A 26,341-nucleotide genomic window follows, 5' to 3' on the forward strand; every position below is an offset into this window, starting at 1 on the left:
ATAGAGGAGACCTGAAAATGTTCAGCCTGCACAAACTTGATGTTCTCATAATATTTAATAGTCATTAAGTAGCTAGATGATATCATAGGGTACTTGGAACAGAAAATCCCTCCAAAATCATGCTGGCAAAACATTTCAAGCATAAATTGGATAAATATGTACCTGCTTAAAAAATCCATGAATCAGTGCGACTGTCCATGTAGTGTTTTTGAGAAGATTACGCACGCCATGTGTCAAGAACTCATTCCAAACAAACATAGTTTCATACAGAATTTGTCCTGTGTTGCCATCATATAGGTTCTTCTGAAGACTACGCATGATGTTATATGAGTAACTGAAGAAGAAGTCCTTTGTGAGATCCACACTACAGAGTAGCTTCTTGTATCTGTGTAATGGATAAGAAAGACAAGTTGTGAATGGTTCTGCAAGCAAGACAAACATCATCAAAGCATGCAAAAAAAAAAGTAACGATTATTTCCACAATAATAAAAACCACAAGAAACATGTATGTAACAGAAGCGACAATAAACCTGTATGTATTTCCTCCAATACCAGGAATCATGGAAATAATATGACAATCCAAATACTGATTCCAAGATCTAAAGTTGCCTGGTAAAATTGATCTGGCATTTAGGCCTCCAAAAACTGTTATGATTCCAATGGTATAAATGAAAGTTACATCTCAAAATGTTTATACAAGAAGATAGTACTTTTACACCACAAAAGTACAGAGTATTACCAAAATGTTTACACAAGAAGATGGTAGTTTTACACAGCAAAAGTACTGAGTATTAGAAAAATCAACTGGAAAATGGTATGCAGAACAAGACAACTGCAAATACACCAACAGTTAATGAAGCAATGTGATTGATACTTTACATAATTCTCCACATTACCTTATGATAATGATTGAAGCAAAAAACTTACAGGCACTTGATAACAATTGTTGTAATGTAAAATACCATAACTTAAACTGACAGATCAAGTTTATAAGTGTTTAGGGGACAATAACAATCAGTTTTTTTAAAGATTCAGCACGGTCTCCAGTAGAATAAAGTGTACAGAACAGCACATGTTTTACATGAAGAATGGACCAAAGACCTGTTTTCATCCTTCGAATGGGCCACAGCTGATCGCACAGTAGAATTTGGAATGATAATCATTTCACTTTTGGAGACACCATATACAGCATGACCACAAATGTTACCAATCTTCCTTCTCCTAGTAATGAGCAGCATGTAGTAAGGCCCAAGGAACTTGGCAAACCCTGAAAATGGACATGTGTTCCAGGAGAGCTTAATGTTTAAATGTTTGGAAGTGTTTGAAAGACTGCTAAAAATTAGCCAAGTACATATTGAACAGACACTGTACATACCAGCGAGACCATAACATTTTGTCACAAATTTTAATCCGCCTGTTGCTGTGTTACCCTCATGTACTCGGTTCAGCAAATCATTACATTCAATGGTGGAGTAGGTTGTTGGGTCCTCATGAATGTTCAGCTCGGAGGGTTCCAGCCTATCAATTATTAATACCCTCCATTGTGTCTTGTTATTATTACTTCCTACTAGATAGAATTTCTGCAACAAAGTAAACAGGTATTTAGGTAAAACAAAGAAAGTGACTTGAGTACTGCATATTTTATTACTTATACAGTCCAAAAATGAGTACTTAAATAGTTCAAGTAAAAAATTTATAATTTTAGATCCATCAAGATGTGTGACCAGCATGGAAAACTAGAGATAGGCCATTAAAGATTGTTGAACGAGTAAAAATCAGAGAAACATCTGGAAGGAACATAAATATTTGGTTTTTCTGCACAAACATCCATGAGTATTTGGAAGGGGGAGAAAAGATCACATTTTACTGATCAATGTATCAACAAACTCACTGAACAGAAACAATAGAATAATTCACTAGAATTTTTTATAGGTCACGGGTTATTAGGGTTAGCAGATAGCAAAGGTTAAAAACAAGGAAACTACTGTGCAGGATTTTCTCAAGAGCTTCAAGATCAAGAATTTTTAGATCTTTCAAGAAAGAGAATATAATGAAGCTAATGAAGGAACTATCCAGATTTCACAAATACATAATAGGAGAAGAATTAACAACAATGACAAAATTCACCAGAAATGATCCCCGTCAACAGACAGAGGAAGAGACAATTTCTACAAGTGGAATAAAGAGTACTAGAAGATTAATTCAAGCTCCGTTTCAAAAGGAGAGATCATTTATAAAAGTCGACGAAGGGCAATCAAGATCGAACCAACCATTAGGTAGTATAAATAAATAATCAAGATTCATCCGTTACGAGGAGCCCCAACTCACCGTATGAGTCTCATAAAGCCTGAACTTCTGGAGGTAGCCACTACTGGCGGATGCAGCGCTCACTGCCGCCACCGTTTCGTTGCCTGCCGCCATCGGATCCACCAATCCCGAGCTCCTCCGACCGCAGGTCGCTCGCTCACATAAGCCTTACCACTCTGTCGCCTCCATTCACGGGAGAGGCGCAAGCGAACAGGAACGCTCTAGAAAACAAACCGAAAGATGGGAAAGAAGAGCAACAAACAGGAAGGCGTGTTATGTTGCAGCAAATAGCTTGGAGTCGTCCACGAAGGAGACTTTTTTTAGCAACAGGCACAGAACCGAATCAAAAGCTAGCAAGAAAAAGGAAAGAGCTCGGTCTCATAAAGTTTCAAACTTCGCGAGAAAAAAATCGCGGAAGGATAGATCGGAAGGGGAATTTTCTTTCCCCTGCTCCCTTAGAAGCAAGTCTCTACGCCGGATCTGGAAACGGAATTTCTCGCAATATTTTGCAGACGTAACTCGGAAGTAGTCGTCGATACAACAGGAATCGAGGCGAACGACAGCCACTGAAACGGTGAGCCACGGCTTCCACAAGAAAAAAATGAAAAAGGCAGGAAAAAATGCAGCGCAAAAAATTGAGCCTTTTACTGCATGACGGATGAGGGAGTACAATAATTAGGTCGGAGTCACCTGCGCTTATATGGCTGCTCTGATCGAGATCTCATCGTCTAAAGATCACAAAAATAATTCACCATCAGTTACTGCAATCAAACTGAAGAGATTCGTGGGCCTCGTGGCGAGGAAAAAAAAATAAAGTGGTGGGGAATCGAGGAAGATTAGTGCTTCCCAATTACGGATCGCGGCGGATGCTGTCGGGGACGGCGGCCGATAAAGGAGAAGAAACGTGTTGAGTTGATACATGACAAATTTTTAATCGATATGTGTACCGATAAAATTTCAGTCGCATGGTTTGCGGCTCGGGCAGTGCCGTTGACTCCTTTTTTAATCTTATTCTTTTTGCTCAATTTAATATATAAAGGTAAAAATTGAAGGGCAATAAAAACTTATCTGAATTTCTACAATATAAAATTGTTTTTCTGTGTCTAAGTAAAACATTTAGGACAAACGTCAATTTGCAGAAGTTAACATCCAACTTCTCCGAGATATCAAATTAGATGTTAGGTTCTGGTAAAAATGAGTTGTTTAATTTCTATAAAAATAATTTTGTTTATTTGAATAATAATCTATTTAAAATAATATGTCAACTGATAACATAAATAATGGAGACTCCATGATATTGGTAGAAGTTAATATATAACTTTTATATTATGTAAAAGTTAGTTGTTAATTTATACCGTATGTAAAAATTAGTTACTAGTTTCTATAATTTATAACGAAATTTTTATATTATTTTATTTTATTTTAATGATAATTTAATTAAAAAAATATTTCAACTATGAAGAAGTCAGGATTACAAATGAATATAATTTAACTATAATATATATATATATATAACATATAATAATTATCGACTAATTTTTACATATTACAAAAACTAACTGTATTACACATTGTAGAATATATACATAGCTTCTGCAACCCTTGAGTCTAGGAATATTTTTAAAATAAAATCAAAAAAATACACTCATTTCTGTTTTTTTTAGAAAGAAGATGTCTCTATTAATTTGGTACGTTATTTTGATTTTTTTTTTCAAAATTTTATTATTTAAACACAGTAGAAACAAAGTATTTGATATCATTTGTTTAAAGCGTCCCTCTAAAAGTCTAAAATCTGTTCGTGAATTAAATAATATTTATTTTTATTTTAAAATAATAAAATATTATTTTTATTTCATTTGTAATGTCGACCAGTACAAGTCAACTCCCACCGGACTGGATGTGATAGGCAGATTGACAGGCTTTCATAATCAGAAGCAAAGATATTTTTAGAAAAATAAAACATAAAAAATTGCACTTCAATTTATACATTTAACATGAAAATCACATGTACCTAATTAGACTGGATCACAGTTCAGAAGAGATGATTTAATAATTTAGAATTACAAGTTCGACCATTTCAAACAGATCGATCCTTAATTTTAATCATCTAAAGATAATTATAGTTTATGATTTGGAATCATCGGTTCATGATTTGATTTATGATTCGTCATGGTTCAAGATTATTATATTAAAAAAATTACAAATTACAAATTAAAATCTATTAGAAAAAGTATTTGTACTTATTTAAATTACCTACGTATCCTTTTAGGTGAATCAAAGTCCACGTAGTTCTTTTACATTGTTACTCACTTTGATTTTCCATTCCTGTCGTATTTGTTCCTTCAGTATCAAAATCTTCAACTTCGTCATCTGAAAGTTGCATTCCTTGAATTCTTTTCTCCACTCTTGTCCAATCGTCCAGTAATGTTTAGGCTTATAATGAGTCAGGAGACAAAGTGTTGGGACCGAAAATATAGCTAGAGGAGGAGGGGTGAATAGCTCGTCGTGATCTCGTGCTCGTCGTTGCTTGCTTCTTCAATGATGTGCAGCGGAAATACAAGAAAACAAACACACAAGGCTAACACAAGGGATTTACGTGATATCCACCTCAAGAAGAGGTGACTAATCCAAGAATCCACACACTCACACACCCTCCACTATGAAAACGCTCCTTTTCGGTAACTACCGAAGACAGAGAAGTCCTACAATACTCTCAATACAACAAGAAACAAAGAGAAGCAAATACAAGGGAAAGCTTACACGGTTTACACATGAAACCTTAACCCTAACTTCTTCTTCTTGCTGTAGATCCGGCTCTTAACTTGGAAATACCTCCAAGAACCTTCAAGATCTGGCGGTGAAAACTCTGTGGAGGAGCTGGGGAATCGCTGTGAAGATCGGAGATGAAAGCCGAGAGATCTATCGATGAAATCGCTCGCCGACAGCTAAATACGACGCCAACGGTCGAATCCCAATCGATTGAATTGCTCCCAATCGATCGGAGAGGCTTTAGCTCGATCGACCGATCGATCCAGAGTGCCTCTATGCTCCTGGGAATCACCTGGATTGATCGGCTGATCGATCCAGGGCTTATCGCACAAAATCGCAGCTCCCAATCGATCACCCGATCGATTGGAGGCTCTCAATCAATCAGCTGATCAACTGGGAGGCTTTCTGTTCGCGTGACACTTCTCCCCAATCGATCCACTGATCGATTGGGAGGAGACTTGTCGCGGGACTCACCCAATTAATCAGCCGATCGATTGGGCATGAGCCAATCGATCAGCTGATCGATTCAACTCCTGTTTTTGCCCAAAATCAAGTCCAAAGTCCCTCAAACCAACATCCAATCAACCATGATCTGTTGGTACATCATGCCTAGCATCCGGTCACCCTTGACCTACTAGGACTCCCTCACCAAGTGGTCGGTCCTCCATGACTCACTTGGACTTCCACCAAATGTCTGGTCAACCTTGACTCATCTAGATTTCCTACGCCTAGTTTCACTCACCAGGACTTCCCTTCTGCCTAGCTTCACTCACTAGGACTTCTCCTCTGCCTGGCTTCACTCACCAGGACTTTCCTTACTACCTAGCTTCACTCACTAGGACTTTCACCTTGCTTTACTCACTGTGATTTCTTCCGCCTAGCTTCACTCACTAGGTCTTTCACCGGCTTCACTCACCAGGATTTTCTTCTACCTAGCTTCACTCACTAGGTCTTTCCACCGGCTTCACTCACCAGGATTTTCTTCTGCCTAGCTTCACTCACTAGGCCTTTCACCGGCTTCACTCACTAAGTCTTTCCAGTCAAGTATCCAGTCAACCTTGACCTTCTTGACTCTCCTTCACAATCTCCTCACATGGACAATCGCACCTGCAATCTCCATGTGTTGTCTACATGTATTGTCAAACATCGAAACCCAAATATCAAGACTCGAGCTTGACCTAATTCAAGCTCAGTCAACCAGGTCAACCTTGACTCAAGGAATATTGCACCAACAATCTCCCCCTTTTTGATGTTTGACAATACCTCTTTTAAGTTAGGCTAATCCCATAGCCTCAACTTCCTTCATGCCAATGTATGAATGAGAGTTTTTTTTCATTCTTCTCCTTTTCTAGAGGACAAACTCCCTCTTAGATAATGAAGGCCTAACTTAACCACACATTCTCCCCCTATTGGCACACATCAACAACTCTCCCCCTGAAGAGTTACCCAACGTTGTTTACAACTTCACTCGTTCACAACACAATAACGAAGGTCCCATACCCTTCATATTTCTCAACGCTCATCCTTGAGCATATACCACTTGGTATATTCACACATGATTCAAATGAAGGTCTCATACCCTTCATTGTCATCTAATGCTCATCCGTGAGCATACATCAAATGAATAATGAAGATATCCACTCTCCATTATATTCAAATGCCCAACCTTGAGCATTTTCGCTAAAGAAGGTTAACCACCTTCCAAGGTGTATGAAAAATATATTTTCATGTCCTTAAAGAGTAACTCCCCGTAAAGACATGCATGTAACTTCTGTCATTGCACCAATAATGACTTGGAATCCCTAAACCTTTAGGAAACCCAAATTTTGAAATTTTGGGGTTCAAAAATTCAATATTGAAACCAAACCTCAACTTAAACCTCTACTTAGTCTCCCTTAATCAATCCGTCCTTGTTTTCATCATGAAAACTCCCCCTAAATGGATATAAATGTGTTTTGAGGGGTTAGGAAAGGTTTTATAGACTAAAAATGGTTTAGAATGTTGAACATAAGCTTTTCCAACCAAAATCAGCATTCTCAATCGATTGGAATTGGGTCTCAATCGATTGAGTCCTCTTGAATCGATCCATTGATCGATTCAGATGTGTGGATCGATCGGTGGATCGATCCGTGAGCTTCTTCTTGCGGAAATCCTCTCAATCGATCGCCTGATTGATTGAGGTACTCCAATCGATCGGGTGATCGATTGAGCTCAAAAACTGAAAATTTATTTCGTGAATTTCATAAACTCCCTAAAATTCACAAAATCGAAAATCATGAAAATTCATGTAGACATTCCTTAGGGCATATACTATCAAGGAAAAATAGTTTTCTATGAAAATACTTTCTATTTTCAAAGATTGACACAAACTTAGAAACTTATAATAAGTTTAGTGTTTTCTTCCAAGTTTGTGCTCAACTATTCAATGATGATTACTATCAAAAGATAGCTTCATCAAGGTTTTCCAAAATATATTTAAAATTATTTTCAAAACCAATATCCAATCATATTCTTTGGGCTCAATGCACATGACTTGTACATTAGCTTTTCCAATGATTGGAAAACACATAACTATGTGTTTTGATGAACCTAAAACTCATAAAAATGCACTAAATCAACATCTTGAGTTTTGTTCTTCATCCTAACCTCTCACTTGTATTTAATGTGTACGAAACCACATACACGTCACCTTATAGTTTTTAGTGAGATGAAACTTTGGTTTTGCCCTAATCTAGGGATCATACATATCTATCTAGGCATTTTGAGATTATGAACATCCACCAAGGATGTTACTTGTTAACAAAAGTCATTTTTCCTTAATTTCAAGGAATTTAAAAATCATGCATGATGCGATATAACATACATCAAAGATAAATAATTTTCAAAAGAAAAATTTCTTAGAACTACATGATGTATGTATGACATGACATAGTATTTTTTTGTGTTTTTCATAATAAGTCATGAGTGCAAGAATCAATATGATGTCATGACATATGATGGGCAAACAAAGCATGGCAAATTAGCATAAATAAAATACCTAGAATAACTATCTAAGTATCCTTAAACCTTAGCTAATTTAAAGTTTAAATCCTATATTACCCAAAATGTCCTAAGAACATGTCAAAACCGAATTTTGACATTTCTTTTATTTTTCCTAATTTGTGCCAATTTAAATTAAATATATTCCTCAATTTTTTTTTTGGCACAATTTACTCTTTCAAGAGTAGCAAATTAAATTAAGGCTTAAGTTGCCTTCAATTTCCTAAGAACATACCACAATCTCAACTTTGTAGTTCTTATGATTTTCTCAAATGTGCCAATTTAATTTTAAAATCAAACTTCTCACATTATGGCACATCTTACTCTTTCCAAGAGTAAGCCATTAATCCGTATCTTTTTCAAAGGTTAACAATAACTTTGAAAATGCTCTTAGAGTGTCAACTTCATCATGATTGGGTTAACTACCCTTTCAATTAGAGTTGACACTCTCTAACCCATCTAAGGGTTAGAGAAAATGCTCCTAGGAACTCAAAACCTATTGGTGCTCCTTGAATGCTATAGGTACTCACTAGGGATAACCACCCTAGATACCTTCCTAATGACCTTGGTAGACTTCTTAGAGGCCTTGGTCACATTTTCTAGGTTAACCCTAAGGATTGCTTCCCTTGTGACCTTCTTAGTGACTTTCTTAGACTTTTTAGAAGTCTTAGTCACATTTGTTGTTGCAAAAATACTTCTAGGGATGACTTCCCTTGTGTTTTTGACTTGACCATTCGACCTAGGGTTGGTTCCATAATTATATGGAACCATATGGTAAAAAGGCACACCCTTTTGGTTTTAGGTTTGTATCCCAAACCTCTATGACCCTTAGATGATCATTGTTGTGCTAAACTTAGATTTTGCTCATTTTGCCCTTTTAGGATATTTTCCATCATTTTTAGGGTCTTTTCTAATTTATCAAGTCTTGACCTCAAGACTTGATTTTCTCTCATTAAATCCTTAGATTTTGATTTTTCCTTAAATCCTTGAGCATTTTTATTTATAGACTTATAACTATGGTCCTTAGTGTCATGTTATTGCCTAAACTTTTACTAACTTCATAACCCTAGGTGTGGTAGTCTTAGCATGGAGAGCCATATGTTTTTCTTTAATGCTATCATGCTCCCTATTTTTATGATAAATAGCATTAAAATGATAAAAAATGGAATTAGCATGCTTTTTACTATTATTTAAAGGAGTAGGTTCAATAAATGATATCTTTCGTTTTACCTTGGAGGCTCCCCCTTTACTCATGTTTCCTCCTTGAGCCTTGACCGCTTTCTTTCCCTTGGGACATTGACTTCTATAATGCCCTTTTTGATTGCAAGAGAAGCACACAATGTGCTCCTTGCTCTTCTTTGTTGTGGGAGCGTTCTCTTTGGGCTTCTCCTTGTCCTTTGGTGCCACTTGGCCCTTCTTCTTGGCCAATTTAGGGCACTTGCTCTTGTAATGCCCATGTTCCCTACACTCAAAACATATGATATGACTTTTATTTTTAATTGAAATACTTATACCTTCACATGTAGGGATGACACTTGCTCCTCCTTTTAATGCTTCTTGATTTTTGGAGGATGCATTGTCTTCTTCTCCGTTTGACCGGATATAGAAGCTTCTCCTTCTTCTTGATCCGGTGTCACTGAAAGTCGCTCCCCCTCAATCCTAGAGGTGGAGGCTTTTTCATCTTCATCTTGTATATGGAATAAAGAGTATGCTCCCTCTTTGCCCTTTTCATTGTATTACTTTGAAGATGAAACTTCTTGAACTTCTTCTTGAAAGTTGAGCATTTCTTAGCTTCGAGTCCTCCTCCTCTTGGTCTTGCTCAATGAGTCGCCTTCTATGGATTTGTCTTGGTTTTGTACAGTGGAGGGTCTTCATGAAGTTTGCCAATTTGCTCCAAAGCTCTTTGGCATCTTCAAATTCTCCAATTTTCTCCAAGATGTTGCTCGGCAATATATTGACTAAAAGCAGTCACTTTATCATTAGTCTCACACCTTTGATTTATTCTTGGCTCCACTTGCTCCTCTTGAGGATTTTGCCCTTTGAATTCTTTGGAGCTTCGAAGCCTTCCATTAAAGCAAACCATTGCTCTATCTCCATCATAAGAAAATTCTCGATCCTTGATTTTCAAGAATCGAAGCTTGTAGATACATATGGTGGAGGCACCCTTGTGTTGAATCCAAGTCCATCTTGGAATTCCATTTTGAAGTTGAGCCTTTTGATTAAGTCTTCGACTTGTAGGATTGTTCCAACTTCTTCACCCTCTAGTTTTTTGCCCCTTCCGACGATGACTCCGGTGAAGAGCAACCTTGCTCTAATACCACTTGTTGGGACCGAAAATGTAGCTAGAGGGGGGGTGAATAGCTCGTCGCGATCTCGTGCTCGTCGTTGCTTGCTTCTTCAATGATGTGCAGCAGAAATACAAGAAAACAAACACACAACGCTAACACAAGGGATTTACTTGGTATCCACCTCAAGAAGAGGTAACTAATCCAAGGATCTACACACTCACACACCCTCCACTATGAAAACGCTCCTTCTCGGTCGATCGATTGGGAGGCTTTCACTTCGCGCGACACTTCTCCCCAATCTATCCACTGATCGATTGGGAGGAGGCTTGTTGCGGGGACTCACCCAATCGATCAGCCGATCGATTGGGCATGAGTCAATCGATCGGCTGATCGATTCAACTCCTGTTTTTTCCCAAAACCAAGTCCAAAGTCCCCCAAACCAACAGCCGGTCAACCATGACCTGTTGGTACATCATGTTTAGCATCCGGTCACCCTTGACCTGCTAGGACTCCCTCACCAAGTGTCCGGTCCTCTATGACCCACTTGGACTTCCACCAGATGTATGGTCAACCTTGACCCATCTGGATTTCTTGTGTCTGGCTTCACTCACCAGAACTTCCCTTCTGCCTAGCTTCACTCACTAGGACTTCTCCTCCGCCTGGCTTCACTCACTACCTAGCTTCACTCACTAGGACTTTCACCTTGCTTCACTCACCAGGATTTTCTTCTGCCTAGCTTCACTCACTAAGTCTTTCACCTGGCTTCACTCATCAGGATTTTCTTCTGCCTAGCTTCACTCACTAGGTCTTTCCACTTGGCTTCACTCACTAGGATTTTCTTCTGCCTAGCTTCACTCACTAGGTCTTTCACCTGGCTTCACTCACCAGGTTTTTCCAGTCAAGTATCCAATCAACCTTGACATTCTTGACTCTCCTTCACAATCTCCCCATATGAACAATCGCACCTACAATCTCCATGTGTTGTCTACATGTATTGTCAAACATCGAAACCCAAATATCAAGACTCTAGCTTGAACCAATCCAAGCTCAGTCAACCAGGTCAACCTTGACCTAGGGAATATTGCACCAATGCAAAGTTGATCGTTGTTTATCTAATATGGTATCGCTGGCACTGAACGTCTGCTCCACAACAACAGTTGATACTGGATAAGCTAAAATTTCTTTGGCGATCACGAAGTGACGGGAAAGCTTTGAGCCTTCTGTGACCACCACTTTAAGATATCAAAATTTTCGCTATCTGTTTAATTAAAATCAAAATAAGTAAAATAATTCTCAAGTTCCTGTGTGGAGCTTGAGGATCCTCATGGATGTTTTGTCCGTTCTTTTAATAAAAGTTATAAGTTTTAAATTATTACTAGTAGTTTGTTGTATTTCAGAAAGATTAATTTGTATTCTATTTTTTTTACATAATATTGATTATAAATATCATATAAATAAATTATAACATTATATATAATATTAACTAGATCAGGAGAAGAAGAATCTTTAATTGGAATTAAAGCGTCATAATATAAAGTTAACATTTCTTATAAAACTTCTAATTTAAATCTGCAATCTAAAGCAAATGCAATTAAATAAATTTCAGGAATAAAATAAAAATATTTTTCCCATTTAGTTTTCATAGCCAAGATGCAAACAGATAAATATTCATTACTAATATGCTCATTTAAAGCTAATACTATATTAGAAAATTTTTCTAAAACTAATTGAGCAGCGGGATAATAAACGCTGAAAAGTTGTTAAGTTATATCATTAAATACTTTTAAAATTTCACAAATACTACTACAAATATTCTATTGTTGTGAAAATAAATATATATTAGTATTAGTATTTTATGCAAAAAATGAACATAATAATTCTTTATATTCAAATGAATCTTGTAATAATCGGTATGTTGAATTCCAACGTGTTGGTACATCACGTGAAAATTTTTTAGGTCTCATTCCATTAGTTTTACAAAACCTACCCCATTATTTCATTATAAATGGATGAGATCATAAATAAGAAATTACAATTCTAATTGATTTAATATAACTTTCTAAAATTTTTAAACCATCTTGAACACATAAATTTAAAACATGGCATACACAACGAATATGAAAAAATAAACCGCCAATAATAGGTTGATAAACAAATTTTAGATCATCTATACAAGCGGTATTGGAACTAGTATTATTTAATGATTTGAAAATATTTTATGAGTTAAGCCATATTCTTCTAAAATTAAACATAATAATTGTGCGATGTTATGAGCATTATGTGATTATCAAAAACTCTATAAGCTAACAATCTTTTTTGGAGGTTCCAAGAGTTATCGATCCAATGGCAAGTCACACTCATATACGAATGTGTTTGCCAATTATCACTCGGAACATAAAGAAACTTTATTATCTAATTTACTAAATTCATCAATTAAATTCTTTTTTCCTTGTTTTACTAATTTTTTAATTCTACGAGTAAGTGTAGTCCTAGTAACACGTTTAACACATGGATTAAGAGATTCTTTACAAAAATCTTCAAATGTACATTTAGATCCAAAACTAAAAGAAAGATGTTCTACATAAACAAATTTAGCTAATGATTCTCTTAATTTATTATCCGAATATAAAAATAAAATGGAATCAGTACTATACCGCTAGTTGAAAAAAAAATTGATATTTGTGTTTGAGAACGATCGAGTCCATATTCCGTCGAGTGCTTCATTTCTACATATCGTTTCAATTAGAAATTGAACACGAAGTCAGAATTTAGCTCATGGGATATACCTAGTCTGTAGCTGTTCAAAGAAAATGCTATAGACTAATACTGTCAAACCAGGTTAATGCAAATGCTTCCATCACCATTCTCCCCTTCCAAGAAAATGAGTTCTATTTCTCAATGAATCAAAGGAGAACTTGTCTTCTTCCCTCATTAACAAAAGCTTGTTATCTCGCCAATGAAATTGATCTTGTGCTATAACCCATTCCATTGGTGACTCATAGCACCATTAAAATTCTTATGGTGGTTTGTGGAAACTCCACAATAGTTATCCTTTTTGAAGACCATGCAACTTTTGTATTAATCTTGCCCCTCCATTTTTAAATATTCTCCCCCCCCCGAAAAAATCCACTCGCCAATATCCACTGTCCCGCTCTAGTGCCAACAATCAAAACAAACTTTCTTCATCTCAACATATAGATCAGTTTTTTACTCTCCCATAAAGAAAAGATATTTGCAGAAAATGTTGCCTTCTTATCCCTCCCTTGCTGCCTAAACATTACTTGTTTCTCATTCTCAAAGTTTACTCTATCACGGCAAATACCTATTCTCCATCTATGTGCAAATCCACTATGAGACCTTCCCAAAAGAGATTCATAATACAAAAGACATCTTCATTCATGTCCCTACCACCCCCTCCCTCTCTGAAGATGTTCACAAACTTATCTCCCCTCAGTTTATCTCCGTCACATCTAACATCTATTCTCCTGCCATTAGAAACTTGTCCCTCCCTCTCTAATTTGTGTCTTTTCTTTCCACCATCCCCCTACTATCATTTTTGTCTATGCTCTTCCCTGCTCCAATCTGCTTTCCTTTACAATTAGATTCTTGAAGATACCGTCATCTAAAGTCTACTTCACTATTTTCCCTCAACACATCTAGTGCATGAAGGTTGGATCAAGTTAAAAATTACATGGCCTAAGAAAAAACATAATTATTTTTTGGGGAAAAAATTTCTCTGAGTTTTTTTTTTTTTTTTTGCGGACCAGCACATATACCTATGAAGAGTGACATTAAATGCTTCTCTGCCACATTATAAACTAACTTGGAACCCTGTTTGCAGTGGGCTAATTTTTCATAATCTCATTTGTTTTAATTCTATTTGTTTTTAAAATTAAAATTAGCTTTTAAAGACCACCAATGCCTATACCAGATTTCATGAAAAAGATTGAGGGTTACATTAGGCCTAGATGACCTGGGTTAGAAATGTCTAAACTCATAAAAAAGATAATTATAATTAGCTTTATTTGAAATAATTGAATAGGGAGTCAATTTACCAAGGGGCCAAAGTCCTAGGAATGTATTTCAAGCAACTCTATAAGAATTCTGAACAGATTAATTAACTATCCATGTGTTTTATATTTTACAGCGAAAATATCAGGCAAGTTTAATCTAAAACAATTCTTATTCTTTCTCCTTTATTCCTTTTCAAGAAGATTTGGAAGTCTCCTCAGTCCTCACAATGTATCCTAAAAGAAAAATTGTTCTACTTCTATCCTGTACCAAAGAATACTAGTTATCCTCACCAGTGGATATGAAGATCTAATACTGTGTCTTTAACAGTAGCCACAGCTTAGTTCTCATTTTCTTTGGATAAACACGTGTGAAAAGTATAGTACTATCCATACACAATTCAAGAAAATCAACAAAATATGAATACCTTGTAATCTCATGACAATGTGTATTACGCCTTCCGATATTGTAATGTTGATCAGAACCCAGCTCCCAAAGTGCTGGTTTACCCTGGTGGGGTTGGAAATGACCCAAGAACCTACAAATTTCATACAGGTATCAGAATGAATCGAGACTGTTGCCCAGGAAGTCGTACTACAGGCAATATGTATACTTAATATAAGCCGCTGCAAGGAGCTTAAAGGTAATTTGTTGAAGAGAAACTAAGGACCTACAAGTTAATAGCATTTTGCTTCTCTGCATCCATATAGGCATTGTTATAGTATCGTTGTATTGTCCTCAACAACTCCTGAGACTGGGTTGCGGCCTTCCATTGACCTCTTCTTTCAGAAAATATCTGAACAGCATACAAAAAATAATATTTAAGAATTCAGTGGTGCTGCGAGCATATGAAATAATTTCATGTTACACATAGGCTATGGAAAATGAATCTAGACTTTGTTTTCCTCATTCACCCGTATAATTTTCCCAAAAGCAGTGCTGACATTGTTAAACTAGGAAACTCCAGATACATCAAATTTAAAATAGCTAGGCTGAAAACAAACTAAACCTTTACCTATAGAAAAATGTGTTGGGGAAATACTTATACTAGAACTTCTCAAGGAATGATCTGATTAGGCAAGTATTAACAAAAGATGTTGAAATTAGGCAGAGAAGGCTTATGCATTTTTCTAAGGAAATCAGTATATTACATGTAAAACCTGGAAAGAGGGGAATTAAATTTCAAAAATATCTAAGAAACATTGAAAAGAAATTATATAATAATATCTTTAAAAATATATATATCCCTCAGAGTATATATCATTTATCTGATGTATTTTAATACCTTGTTGTGAGCACCAGAACCACCATACTGCAGGGCAAGTGTGTCCCCCATTCTTTCATAGAGATCCATCATATCATCAGCTAAAGGGGAGTCCAAATTTACTTCTGGAACATCTATAAATCCCAAGGCATGAAGCTGATGGCCGAGTGCAGCCAAACCATAGGCATACTGTGCAACATTTGTTCTATCCAAGCAATCAATACAATTTGTTCTAAGGACGCCACTTTGCAGCCTTGGTGGTTTAGCCAAGTTGACTCTACACTCAACTTTATCTGCATAATAGTCACTGTGAGAAGTAGCGGGCTTATGTATTTCATTGGCTGAATTATCATCATCGCATTTAGTTCTGTCCTCAAAGTATTCACTTTGAGAAATATCTGAGCTCTGCCCTTCATCTTTCCAGCATTTGTCATAAGAACCAATGGAAATTATTGGTACCCTGCATTGGTTATTGCATGACAATTTTCTAAAATCATGTCTCCTGTAGCATATCCCATAATATGGTAGTTAGCAGCAGTTTCAACCTCATAATTTTTTATATGATTTGAGATAATTAAAAAGGCTAGTAAACTTAGTACATTCTCAATCTAACATTTACCACTGCCACTTTGATTAAAGAGTCTTAACAGCTTGACAATGTGTATTATAAATATGAAGAAAGATATCACCACTGCTTTACTCAGAAGAGGAGAAAACCAAAAGGAACAGTTTATAAGATAGTCATTAAATATACTGAAGCTATGGAAAAGGGAAATAATCAACATTGAGTCAGCCTTGTTGCTGGAATACTATATCCAAATCAATATATCTATTAAAAACAATATGCTACAGCTGGCATGCTTTGCCTGGGGTGTCAAAGAATTAAAAAATTGCATATCAGACCTATGGTACAAAGCAACTTGAGAAAGCCAACCTGTATAGCTTAAAGGTTAAAAGACTACTAACTTCAACTCATAAAATTATTTCACTAGTCTAATTTAAAAGTTACTTCATCCTTCTTGATCGGCCTTACAAGCATACACTATTTGCAAATGATTGCTCCTGACATGGATCAAATATTAGATATTAAAGCTAAAAATAAATCAGAAAAAAAATCATATTTTTTTTATGAGTCTCACTAGCATTGTGTATTCCCAAGTGATTCCCCCTATTAAGCAATATTGTTACACAAATATATATTTACAGTTAATATTACTTTAATCTAAATTAAATAATAACACAAGGACTTCAAACCAAACTCCAAATTCACATGACGTTGAACTTCACCATTGTCATTCCAGACTATCAACACATTTAATTTCCAGTTCTTTTCAATATAACTTGTTAGATTGGGGCTATCTATTTTTTTAGTGATTCAAATTTTTGTGCTAACTGCTAGCAAATAATAAAACTGAATGCTGAAAAACTGTGACACTAATTGTGAAAGTAAAAGAGAAACCTAAATTAGCAATGATACAAACAGACAGCGAGCTAGAAAAAGATATCCTTACCCAATATCTAGCAGCAGATCAATATCTTGAATTTTCACAAAAGGTGGTAATCGGCAATAGAAAATTCCAGTTAGATTCAAGGCATACGCTGCCACTTTTCCTAACATTTCCAGCACGTTTTCACCTTTCCTAAATATATTTCAGTAGCCAATGATCAATTGAAACGTGAACAAGTCATGTAAACAAAGATAAAGGTCATAGATAATAACTCATTTCTTGCTCAAATGGTAAAAAATTACCATAAAGAGACATTTGTTATACCAGCTACATACCTTCTAGATTGTTTTTGGATATCCCAATGCAAGAACTTCAAGCACTTTTCACCAGGTAAATCTTTATTTATAAAATCAATTGCGTTACTGAACTCTTTTCGAAGCAAAGATTCTCGTGGCTTCTTCTCACGTGACTGATTGTGCGGAACAAACAAGTAGTGATATTACATGAGTACAAAAAATCTCTGACAATAATGGTGAACGTATGTAGAGAAAATCGAAAAAAAAAAAAAAAAACTTTCCTATTCACTAATGAACAGAAGAAATTCCATACCTTAATCAAATTTAAAATAATAACAGGATTTCCATATCGCTTCACAAGATTTTCAAAGTGATGTCTGGTAGCTTCGAAGTTATTGTCCTTCTTATGCACTAAAAAGATGTGTTTCCGTATAAGTTACATGTATAGTTTGACAAAGCTAATGCAAGAGTCAGGAACTTACAGATAATATCAGGCCTAACATTTAGCTTTGAAGCTTCCTGGGACCAGAAGAGAGGAATTGAACCTCGATTCTGAACAACTGAAGTTATTTCTGAAGACATCTGTTCGACAGTATCATCACATACAATCTGTTCTGTCTCAACATCGTTGGCTACTCTACCCTTCTCGTTAACACCACGTTTTAGGTACCTAATCCAGGACAACTTAGTTACATAAGCATTGGCCAAAAAGACTATGGTCAGATTACATAACCCTTAAGTGAAACAATTTTAGTATCTTGACAACATGCATCTGAAAAAGAAACAAGTCTTTGAATCAAATACATCTTAATTAATCACCTGGTGCCTGCAAAATGACGCGAGCGCCTGGCAATGAGTGTAAACTTAAAGCTTTTGCCACAGACTGAAAGCCTAACCTGAAATCATACAGAAGCCAGAGTATGTTCTTATACAGTTAGAAATAATTCCTGATTGGGTGACAGAAAGATACTTGATAGGGACAAGGAACATTTTCTATTGGCCAAACATATGAAAAGGAAGCTGCAACCAAGCGAAAATGAAATTTTGAATTTTTTTTTGGCTAGCACCATAGTGAACAACCATATGTAGATATACAATCTATCAAGGAAATATATTAAAATGATTACTGATATAAAAAGGTCACCAGTCACCTGCAAGAGATGCAAATTTACAATTGAGGAATATAACCTAAACATCTAAAATCAAGAAACTACACTAGATCATATTGTAGTTCGCTCACAAATTTACAATTTGTTTTAATTTTCTGCGAACAGGTTGAATTTTTTTAAATTAATTTTGAATTTAGGACTAAATTTTTTTTTATCCATGAGAGTTTTGAATATGTAAAGATATTCAAAATTTATTTTAAAATTTTAGTTATTGTTTTCAGGATTCAAAATTATTTGGTATTTTTTAGTAAATCAAGTTGATTTTTAAATTCCTAAAAAAATTGAGTTAATTTCTCAATTCACTCAAGACGGTCAAAACTAATTTAAAATAATTTTTCAGAAATTATTGAAAGTTCAAAATCAAAACATATAAAATGATTTTGAAATTTTAAAATTAATTTATGTAAGAGCATCTAAAATTATTTAATATTTCATTGTTAATTCCTACGAAAATATGCATGAATTAAAATTGAACCCAAATTAAAGTCAATCCTACTTCAATCCATAATTATGTTTAGATCTAAACTGCATCCAATAAGATTACAACATCAATTTTAAAATAATAATAAACATCAAAAATTTCAAGTCAGATTCAAATTAACTTTCCTCTTCGTATCAAATTTAAACAATTTCAAATCAAATAATTAAATTTCTCAAATCCAAAATCTTTTTTGTCATGCTTAGTTCAAGATATAACAAACTTTCAAATAGGCTCTTAGCCTTTTCAAATCTATAAACCATGTTTAGTACCTCTACTTTAACTCTTAAATTATACTTTTAATTTCAAATTCTGATCTAGGCGTGGCGTGACAATATGAATATTAATGTTGACAGGATGAAATGTGAAAAGTACTCCAAATATGTCATAACAACTTCTGTCTATGTTTATGCTCATTTAAATCTTGATATCCTCTTATGCTCCTTTGGCCTTCTTTGATGCTTATTTATGAATCTTTAACCATATCTTAGTAGCCCTTATCTATGTTCACTTGAATTTCAAAGTTTTGGGATGATCCTTTGCTCTTCATTAGTGCTCATTACAATCTTAAACCTCAGCACACATTTTGATGGCTTCTGTGTATGTTCACTCATACTTGAGATCCTAGATGGTCTTTTGACTTTCACTAGTGCTGATTGAAATATCGAACCTCTAACTATCTTGATGAACTCCCTTTATGTTTTACTAAATCTCAAGCTTTTAGGGTCCCTCGACCTTTACTAGTTCTATTTCCAATGTCAAACCTCTAAACACATCCTTTTTGTCTATCTTCACTCAAATCTTGAGTTTCTACGATTGTAGTCCACAGGGCGTAGCACAGCTGGGGGTGCATGGTTTCATGGCCGAGAGGTTCAGGGTTTGATCCTCGGGGTGTCATTATCTGGGATTAGCGTCCTGGTCATGCGTTTTCAGCTGTGTACCTGCATTTACTTCTCTCCATATCCGTGGGACAGGCTCAAGGGGGGCCCCTGATGTGGCGGTTCCACTTTTTTTTTTTTTTTGAGTTTCTATGATTGTCCTTCGACCTTCACTAATGTTCATTCAATACGTTAACACATCTTAGTGACCTCTACCTATGTTTACTCAAACCTTGAGTTTTTGGAATGGACCTTTGGCTCTCATTAAAATTTTGACCCTTGAAAATGTCTTAATGACATTAGTTTATTTTCGTTCAAATCATAAGCCTCTAGGAAAGTGTTTCAACTTTCACAAATGCTCAATTTAAACTTTAAATTTGTGAACATGTTCTTTGGCCTTTATTCACACAAGTTCTTCAATGGGGTGACAAGTAAAATTTAAAGAGAGAATGCATAGAGAGAGAAAAGCAGTTTTATTTTCATTATATGTTTTAATTTTAATTACTCATTAATTGAAGGCATTCTACTCTTTTAGAGATAATTAACAATGGTAGCTTTCATCTATGGAAAGTTATGAAACCATAAAATAATAAAACTCCTCTTAAAAAGGTGAATTTGACAAGTTCACCTATTTGTATTTGTGGAACCTTAATTCTGTATTTGCCAAATAAAAATGATAAATTTTTACCTCAAAGAACCCTCTTACTAGGATTAGAATTTTTCTTAGAAACAATAAAGAAAAAGGTACTCTGTGTGTGTGTGTCACTTGCGATGAGTCACCAAAACTCTCCCTATGACCAAGATATCCACATGCAACACAAATCTAGAGTTGCACAAACCCAAGCTTCTACTGCACTCACAAGTCATGTGACTCTTGGATGTAGCAATCCTATGCCTTGGGTATTCATCCTTCAATTGACATCTTGATCATGATGGAAGCTCTCTTCCCTATTTCTAACCAGCTTCCATGTCAATCTACCCCCCACCCCCACCCCAACACCACAACAATAGGTCACAGCCTTGAGAAGCTTTTTTGGACTCCTTGATCCCTTTTTATCACTCGAGCACCTCGTCAACTCAAGGCTTTGAAAGCAGAGAAGAATCAACTTATCATGGAGTGATAGAGGTTGAATAGGTTCTCCTAGAGGCCATCAGTAGATCCACCAGCCAACACATATTTAAGCACTAGTCCTATCCCCTCACATCTGTTCTTGCGATCAAAGCATTCTCTAAGCAAGAAGCCTAGGGTCTTGAACATATTGCAAGTTCTTGTGCAATATTTAACAAGTGTGAAAATAATCCAATGTGGTATGAGAATACTTAGGGGTACAAATGAATCGAACCGGTTTGCAAGCTTTTCGAGCCGGTTAGAAAAATATTTGATTCATATTCGAAATTATTGAATTCGAGCCAAACTCGAATATGTTCAATAATTTTTTTCGAGCTGAATTTGAATCCATAATATTTTATTTGGTTGTTCATGAGCCGCTCTCAAGCCGAACTCAAATCGAATTCTAATAAATTTTACATAATTTTAATTTAAATATATTCAAATTAAGGTTCGAATAATTCGAACCGAATTCGTCATTTCGAATTATAGTTCGAATATACTTGAATCAAGGTTTGAACAATTTGAATCGAACTCGAGTTCGAATTTTATTTCAAATCGAGCTCGAGCCAAAGTTATTTGTATTTTCGAGCTTCGAATATCATATATATTTTTCGAGCTCGATCTCAAATATTAATATTTTCATATTATTCGGTTCGATTAGATTAGTTTGCATCCCTAAGAATACTGACCTAACAGCTAAAGTACACCAGCGAACAACACTTTATCAACAGGAAGAGCAGTAGGTTCCCTACTATGGTATTTCTTCCACCTGTTTAAGAGATAATGCAGATTGAAAAAGAAGTGATTTAAAGATCTGAAAGCAATGATGGAACCGAGAGAAAAGGAGAAACGCCATAAAAAAAAAAACCTTTGCTCACAACACAATCACCTACCTTTGCTCATTGTAAGGTCTACATAAGCACCCCCACTACCAACCTATGCTTGTGACCCAACAGCCTATCAACAATCATACCTCACAAACACAAATGTCACTAGCAGCAACCTCTATTTGTGACATGACTACATATTTGCAACTGCACCTCCACCCGGGGAGCTATATGCTCTATTAACTCATTTAAGTTTTGTTTCATCTAAGCTTAGGTGTTAATCTTTTATGTCTATGAGAGTTTCTCTAGTTTATATAATAAGGCAAAGATGATATCTTTGCTCCAACTTGACGGAGAGTGTCAGGGATCTAATTACAAATAGCATGTATTTATAAGGTTTAAAGCATAATATTACATTAATGAGTAAGTGCATAGTTAGAATAGACTATGAAGGGTAAGCAAGTCTAATGTTCCCCATTAACTTCTAGAATTGTAATCTACTTATATGCCTTATCTCATCACCATAATTCAGGTCACGTCATTAAAGTCATTCTTAATTAGAATAATGAAATACAATCAATCGCTTGTTAGCTATAGGTGTAGAATTGTTCATCTTGAATTAGGGCGCTCCAATAGCATCAAAAATCAGATGTTAAACAATTCAAGAGCACACAAAGGGCCATTTTTAGTGCTGCTGCTAGAGGTGATTTTCATCTGTGCTCGCATAGAGGAGACCTGAAAATGTTCAGCCTGCACAAACTTGATGTTCTCATAATATTTAATAGCCATTAAGTAGATAGATGATATCATAGGGTACTTGGAACAGAAAATCCCTCCAAAATCATGCTGGCAAAACATTTCAAGCATAAATTGGATAAATATGTACCTGCTTAAAAAATCCATGAATCAGTGCGACTGTCCATGTAGTGTTTTTGAGAAGATTACGCACACCATGTGTCAAGAACTCATTCCAAACAAACATAGTTTCATACAGAATTTGTCCTGTGTTGACATCATATAGGTTCTTCTGAAGACTACGCATGATGTTATATGAGTAACTGAAGAAGAAATCCTTTGTGAGATCCACACTACAGAGTAGCTTCTTGTATCTGTGTAATGGATAAGAAAGACAAGTTGTGAATGGTTCTGCAAGCAAGACAAACATCATCAAAGCATGAAAAAAAAAAGTAATGATTATTTCCACAGTAATAAAAACCACAAGAAACATGTATGTAACAGAAGCGACAATAAACTTGTATGTATTTCCTCCAATACCAGGAATCATGGAAATAACATGACAATCCAAATACTGATTCGAAGATCTAAAGTTGTCTGGCAAAATTGATCTGGCATTTAGGCCTCCAGAAAACTGTTATGATTCCAATGGTATAACTGAAAGTTACATCTCAAAATGTTTATACAAGAAGATAGTACTTTTACACCGCAAAAGTACAGAGTATTACCAAAATGTTTACACAAGAAGATGGTAGTTTTACACAGCAAAAGTACTGAGTATTAGAAAAATCAGCTGGAAAATGGTATGCAGAACAACTGCAAATACACCAACAGTTAATGAAGCAATGTGATTGATACTTTACATAATTCTCCACATTACCTTATGATAATGATTGAAGCAAAAAACTTACAGGCACTTGATAACATTTGTTGTAATGTAAAATACCATAACTTAAACTGACAGATCAAGCTTATAAGTGTTTAGGGGACAATAACAATCAGTTTTTTTTAAAGATTAAGCACGGTCTCCAGTAGAATAAAGTGTACAGCACAGCACATGTTTTACATGAAGAATGGACCAAAGACCTGTTTTCATCCTTCGAATGGGCCACAGCTGATCGCACAGTAGAATTTGGAATGATAATCATTTCACTTTTGGAGACACCATATACAGCATGACCACAAATGTTACCAATCTTCCTTCTCCTAGTAATGAGCAGCATGTAGTAAGGCCCAAAGAACTTGGCAAACCCTGAAAATGGACATGTGTTCCAATAGAGCTTAATGTTTAAATGTTTGGAAGTGTTTGAAAAACTGCTAAAAAATTAACCAAGTACATATTGAACAGACACTGTACATACCAGCGAGACCATAACATTTTGTCACAAATTTTAATCCGCCTGTCGTTGTGTTACCCTCATGTACTCGGTTCAGCAAATCATTACATTCAATGGTGGAGTAGGTTGTTGGGTCCTCATGAATGTTCAGCTCGGAGGGTTCCAGCCTATCAATTATTAATACCCTCCATTGTGTCTTGTTATTATTACTTCCTACTAGATAGAATTTCTGCAACAAAGTAAACAGGTATTTAGGTAAAACAAAGAAAGTGACTTGAGTACTGCATATTTTATTACTTATACAGTCCAAAAATGAGTACTTTAATAGTTCAAGTAAAAAATTTATAATTTTAGATCCGTCAAGACGTGTGACCAGCATGGAAAACTAGAGATAGGCCATTAAAGATTGTTGAACGAGTAAAAATCACAGAGAAACATCTGGAAGGAACATAAATATTTGGTTTTTCTGCACAAACATCCATGAGTATTTGGAAGGGGGAGAAAAGGATCACATTTTACTGATCAATATGTCAACAAACTCACTGAACAGAAACAATGGAATAATTCACTAGAATTTTTTATAGGTCACGGGTTATTAGGGTTAGCAGATAGCAAAGGTTAAAAACAAGGAAACTACTGTGCAGGATTTTCTCAAGGAGCTTCAAGATTAAGAATTTTTAGATCTTTCAAGAAAGAGAATCTAATGAAGCTTATGAAGGAACTATCCAGATTTCACAAATATATAATAGGAGAAGAAGTAACAACAATGACAAAATTCACCAGAAATGATCCCCGCCAACAGACAGAGGAAGAGACAATTTCTACAAGTGGAATAAAGAGTACTAGAAGATTAATTCAAGCTCTGTTTCAAAAGGAGAGATCATTTATAAAAGTCGACGAAGGGCAATCAAGATCGAAGCAACCATTAGGTAGTATAAACAAATAATCAAGATTCATCCGTTACGAGAAGTCCCCAACTCACCGTATGAGTCTCATAAAGCCTGAACTTCTGGAGGTAGCCACTACTGGCGGATGCAGCGGTCACTGCCGCCACCGTTTCGTTGTCTGCCGCCATCGGATCCACCAATCCCGAGCTCCTCCGACCGCAGGTCGCTCGCTCACATAAGCCTTACCACTCTGTCGCCTCCATTCACGGGAGAGGCGCAAGCGAACAGGAACGCTCTAGAAAACAAACTGAAAGATGGGAAAGAAGAGCAACAAACAGGAAGGCGGGTTATGTTGCAGCAAATAGCTTGGAGTCGTCCACGAAGGAGACTTTTTTTAGCAGCAGGCACAGAACCGAATCAAAAGCTAGCAAGAAAAAGGAAAGAGCTCGGCTCTCATAAAGTTTCAAACTTCGCGAGAAAAAAATCGCGAAAGGATAGATCGGAAGGGGAATTTTCTTTCCCCTGCTCCCTTAGAAGCAAGTCTCTACGCCGGATCTGGAAACGGAATTTCTCGCAATATTTTGCAGACGTAACTCGGAAGTAGTCGTCGATACAACAGGAATCGAGGCGAACGACAGCCACTGAAACGGTGAGCCACGGCTTCCACAAGAAAAAAAATGAAAAAGGCAGGAAAAATGCAGCGCAAAAAATTGAGCCTTTTACTGCATGACGGATGAGGGAGTACAATAATTAGGTCGGAGTCACCTGCGCTTATATGGCTGCTCTGATCGAGATCTCATCGTCTAAAGATCACAAAAATAATTCACCATCAGTTACTGCAATCAAACTGAAGAGATTCGTGGGCCTCGTGGCGAAAAAAAAAAAAGTGGTGGGGAATCGAGGAAGATTAGTGCTTCCCAATTACGGATCGCGGCGGATGCTGTCGGGGACGGCGGCCGATAAAGGAGAAGAAACGTGTTGAGTTGATAAATGACAAATTTTTAATCGATATGTGTACCGATAAAATTTCAGTCGCATGGTTTGCGGCTCGGGCAGTGCCGTTGACTCCTTTTTTAATCTTATTCTTTTTGCTCAATTTAATATATAAAGGTAAAAATTGAAGGGCAATAAAAACTTATCTGAATTTCTACAATATAAAATTGTTTTTCTGTGTCTAAGTAAAACATTTAGGACAAACATCAATTTGCAGAAGTTAACATCCAACTTCTCTGACATATCCAATTAGATGTTAGGTTCTGCCGTTCTGGTAAAAATTAGTTGTTTAATTTCTATAAAAATAATTTTATTTATTTGAGTAATAATCTATTTAAAATAATATGTCAACTAATAACATAAATAATGGAGACTCCATGATATTGGTAGAAGTTAATATATAACTTTTATATTATGTAAAAGTTAGTTGTTAATTTATACCGTATGTAAAAATTAGTTACTAGTTTCTATAACTTATAACGATAATTTTATATTATTTTATTT

General features: G+C 35.7%; 1 protein-coding gene across 4 annotated transcripts in view; it reads right to left on the reverse strand.

Moving 5' to 3' along the window:
* Positions 1-25,799, reverse strand: part of LOC122023390 (phosphoinositide phosphatase SAC2-like) — a 37,586-nt gene extending 11,787 nt beyond the window's left edge. Inside the window, exons 1-12 of one of the 4 annotated variants that reach the window (XM_042581468.1) lie at positions 24,940-25,799; positions 23,982-24,186; positions 23,707-23,872; positions 22,772-22,994; positions 18,242-18,318; positions 17,905-18,092; positions 17,736-17,833; positions 17,462-17,595; positions 17,190-17,318; positions 15,700-16,138; positions 15,089-15,210; positions 14,842-14,952 (exon numbers count right to left, since the gene is read on the reverse strand). In XM_042581468.1, the coding sequence (XP_042437402.1) occupies positions 14,842-14,952; positions 15,089-15,210; positions 15,700-16,138; positions 17,190-17,318; positions 17,462-17,595; positions 17,736-17,833; positions 17,905-18,092; positions 18,242-18,318; positions 22,772-22,994; positions 23,707-23,872; positions 23,982-24,186; positions 24,940-25,032 (1,985 nt within the window). In that variant the 5' untranslated portion in view covers positions 25,033-25,799. Of the gene's footprint in view, positions 1-162; positions 386-1,101; positions 1,268-1,375; positions 1,581-2,328; positions 3,200-14,841; positions 14,953-15,088; positions 15,211-15,699; positions 16,181-17,189; positions 17,319-17,461; positions 17,596-17,735; positions 17,834-17,904; positions 18,093-18,241; positions 18,319-22,771; positions 22,995-23,706; positions 23,873-23,981; positions 24,187-24,939 lie in introns of those variants that run through there. The other 3 variants (XM_042581467.1, XM_042581469.1, XM_042581465.1) reach the window with 3 other exon arrangements.
* Between the last annotated feature and the right edge of the window lie 542 nt (positions 25,800-26,341).

Source organism: Zingiber officinale, chromosome 9B, assembly GCF_018446385.1.
Source record: "Zingiber officinale cultivar Zhangliang chromosome 9B, Zo_v1.1, whole genome shotgun sequence".
Classification (NCBI taxonomy): Eukaryota; Viridiplantae; Streptophyta; class Magnoliopsida; order Zingiberales; family Zingiberaceae; genus Zingiber; species Zingiber officinale.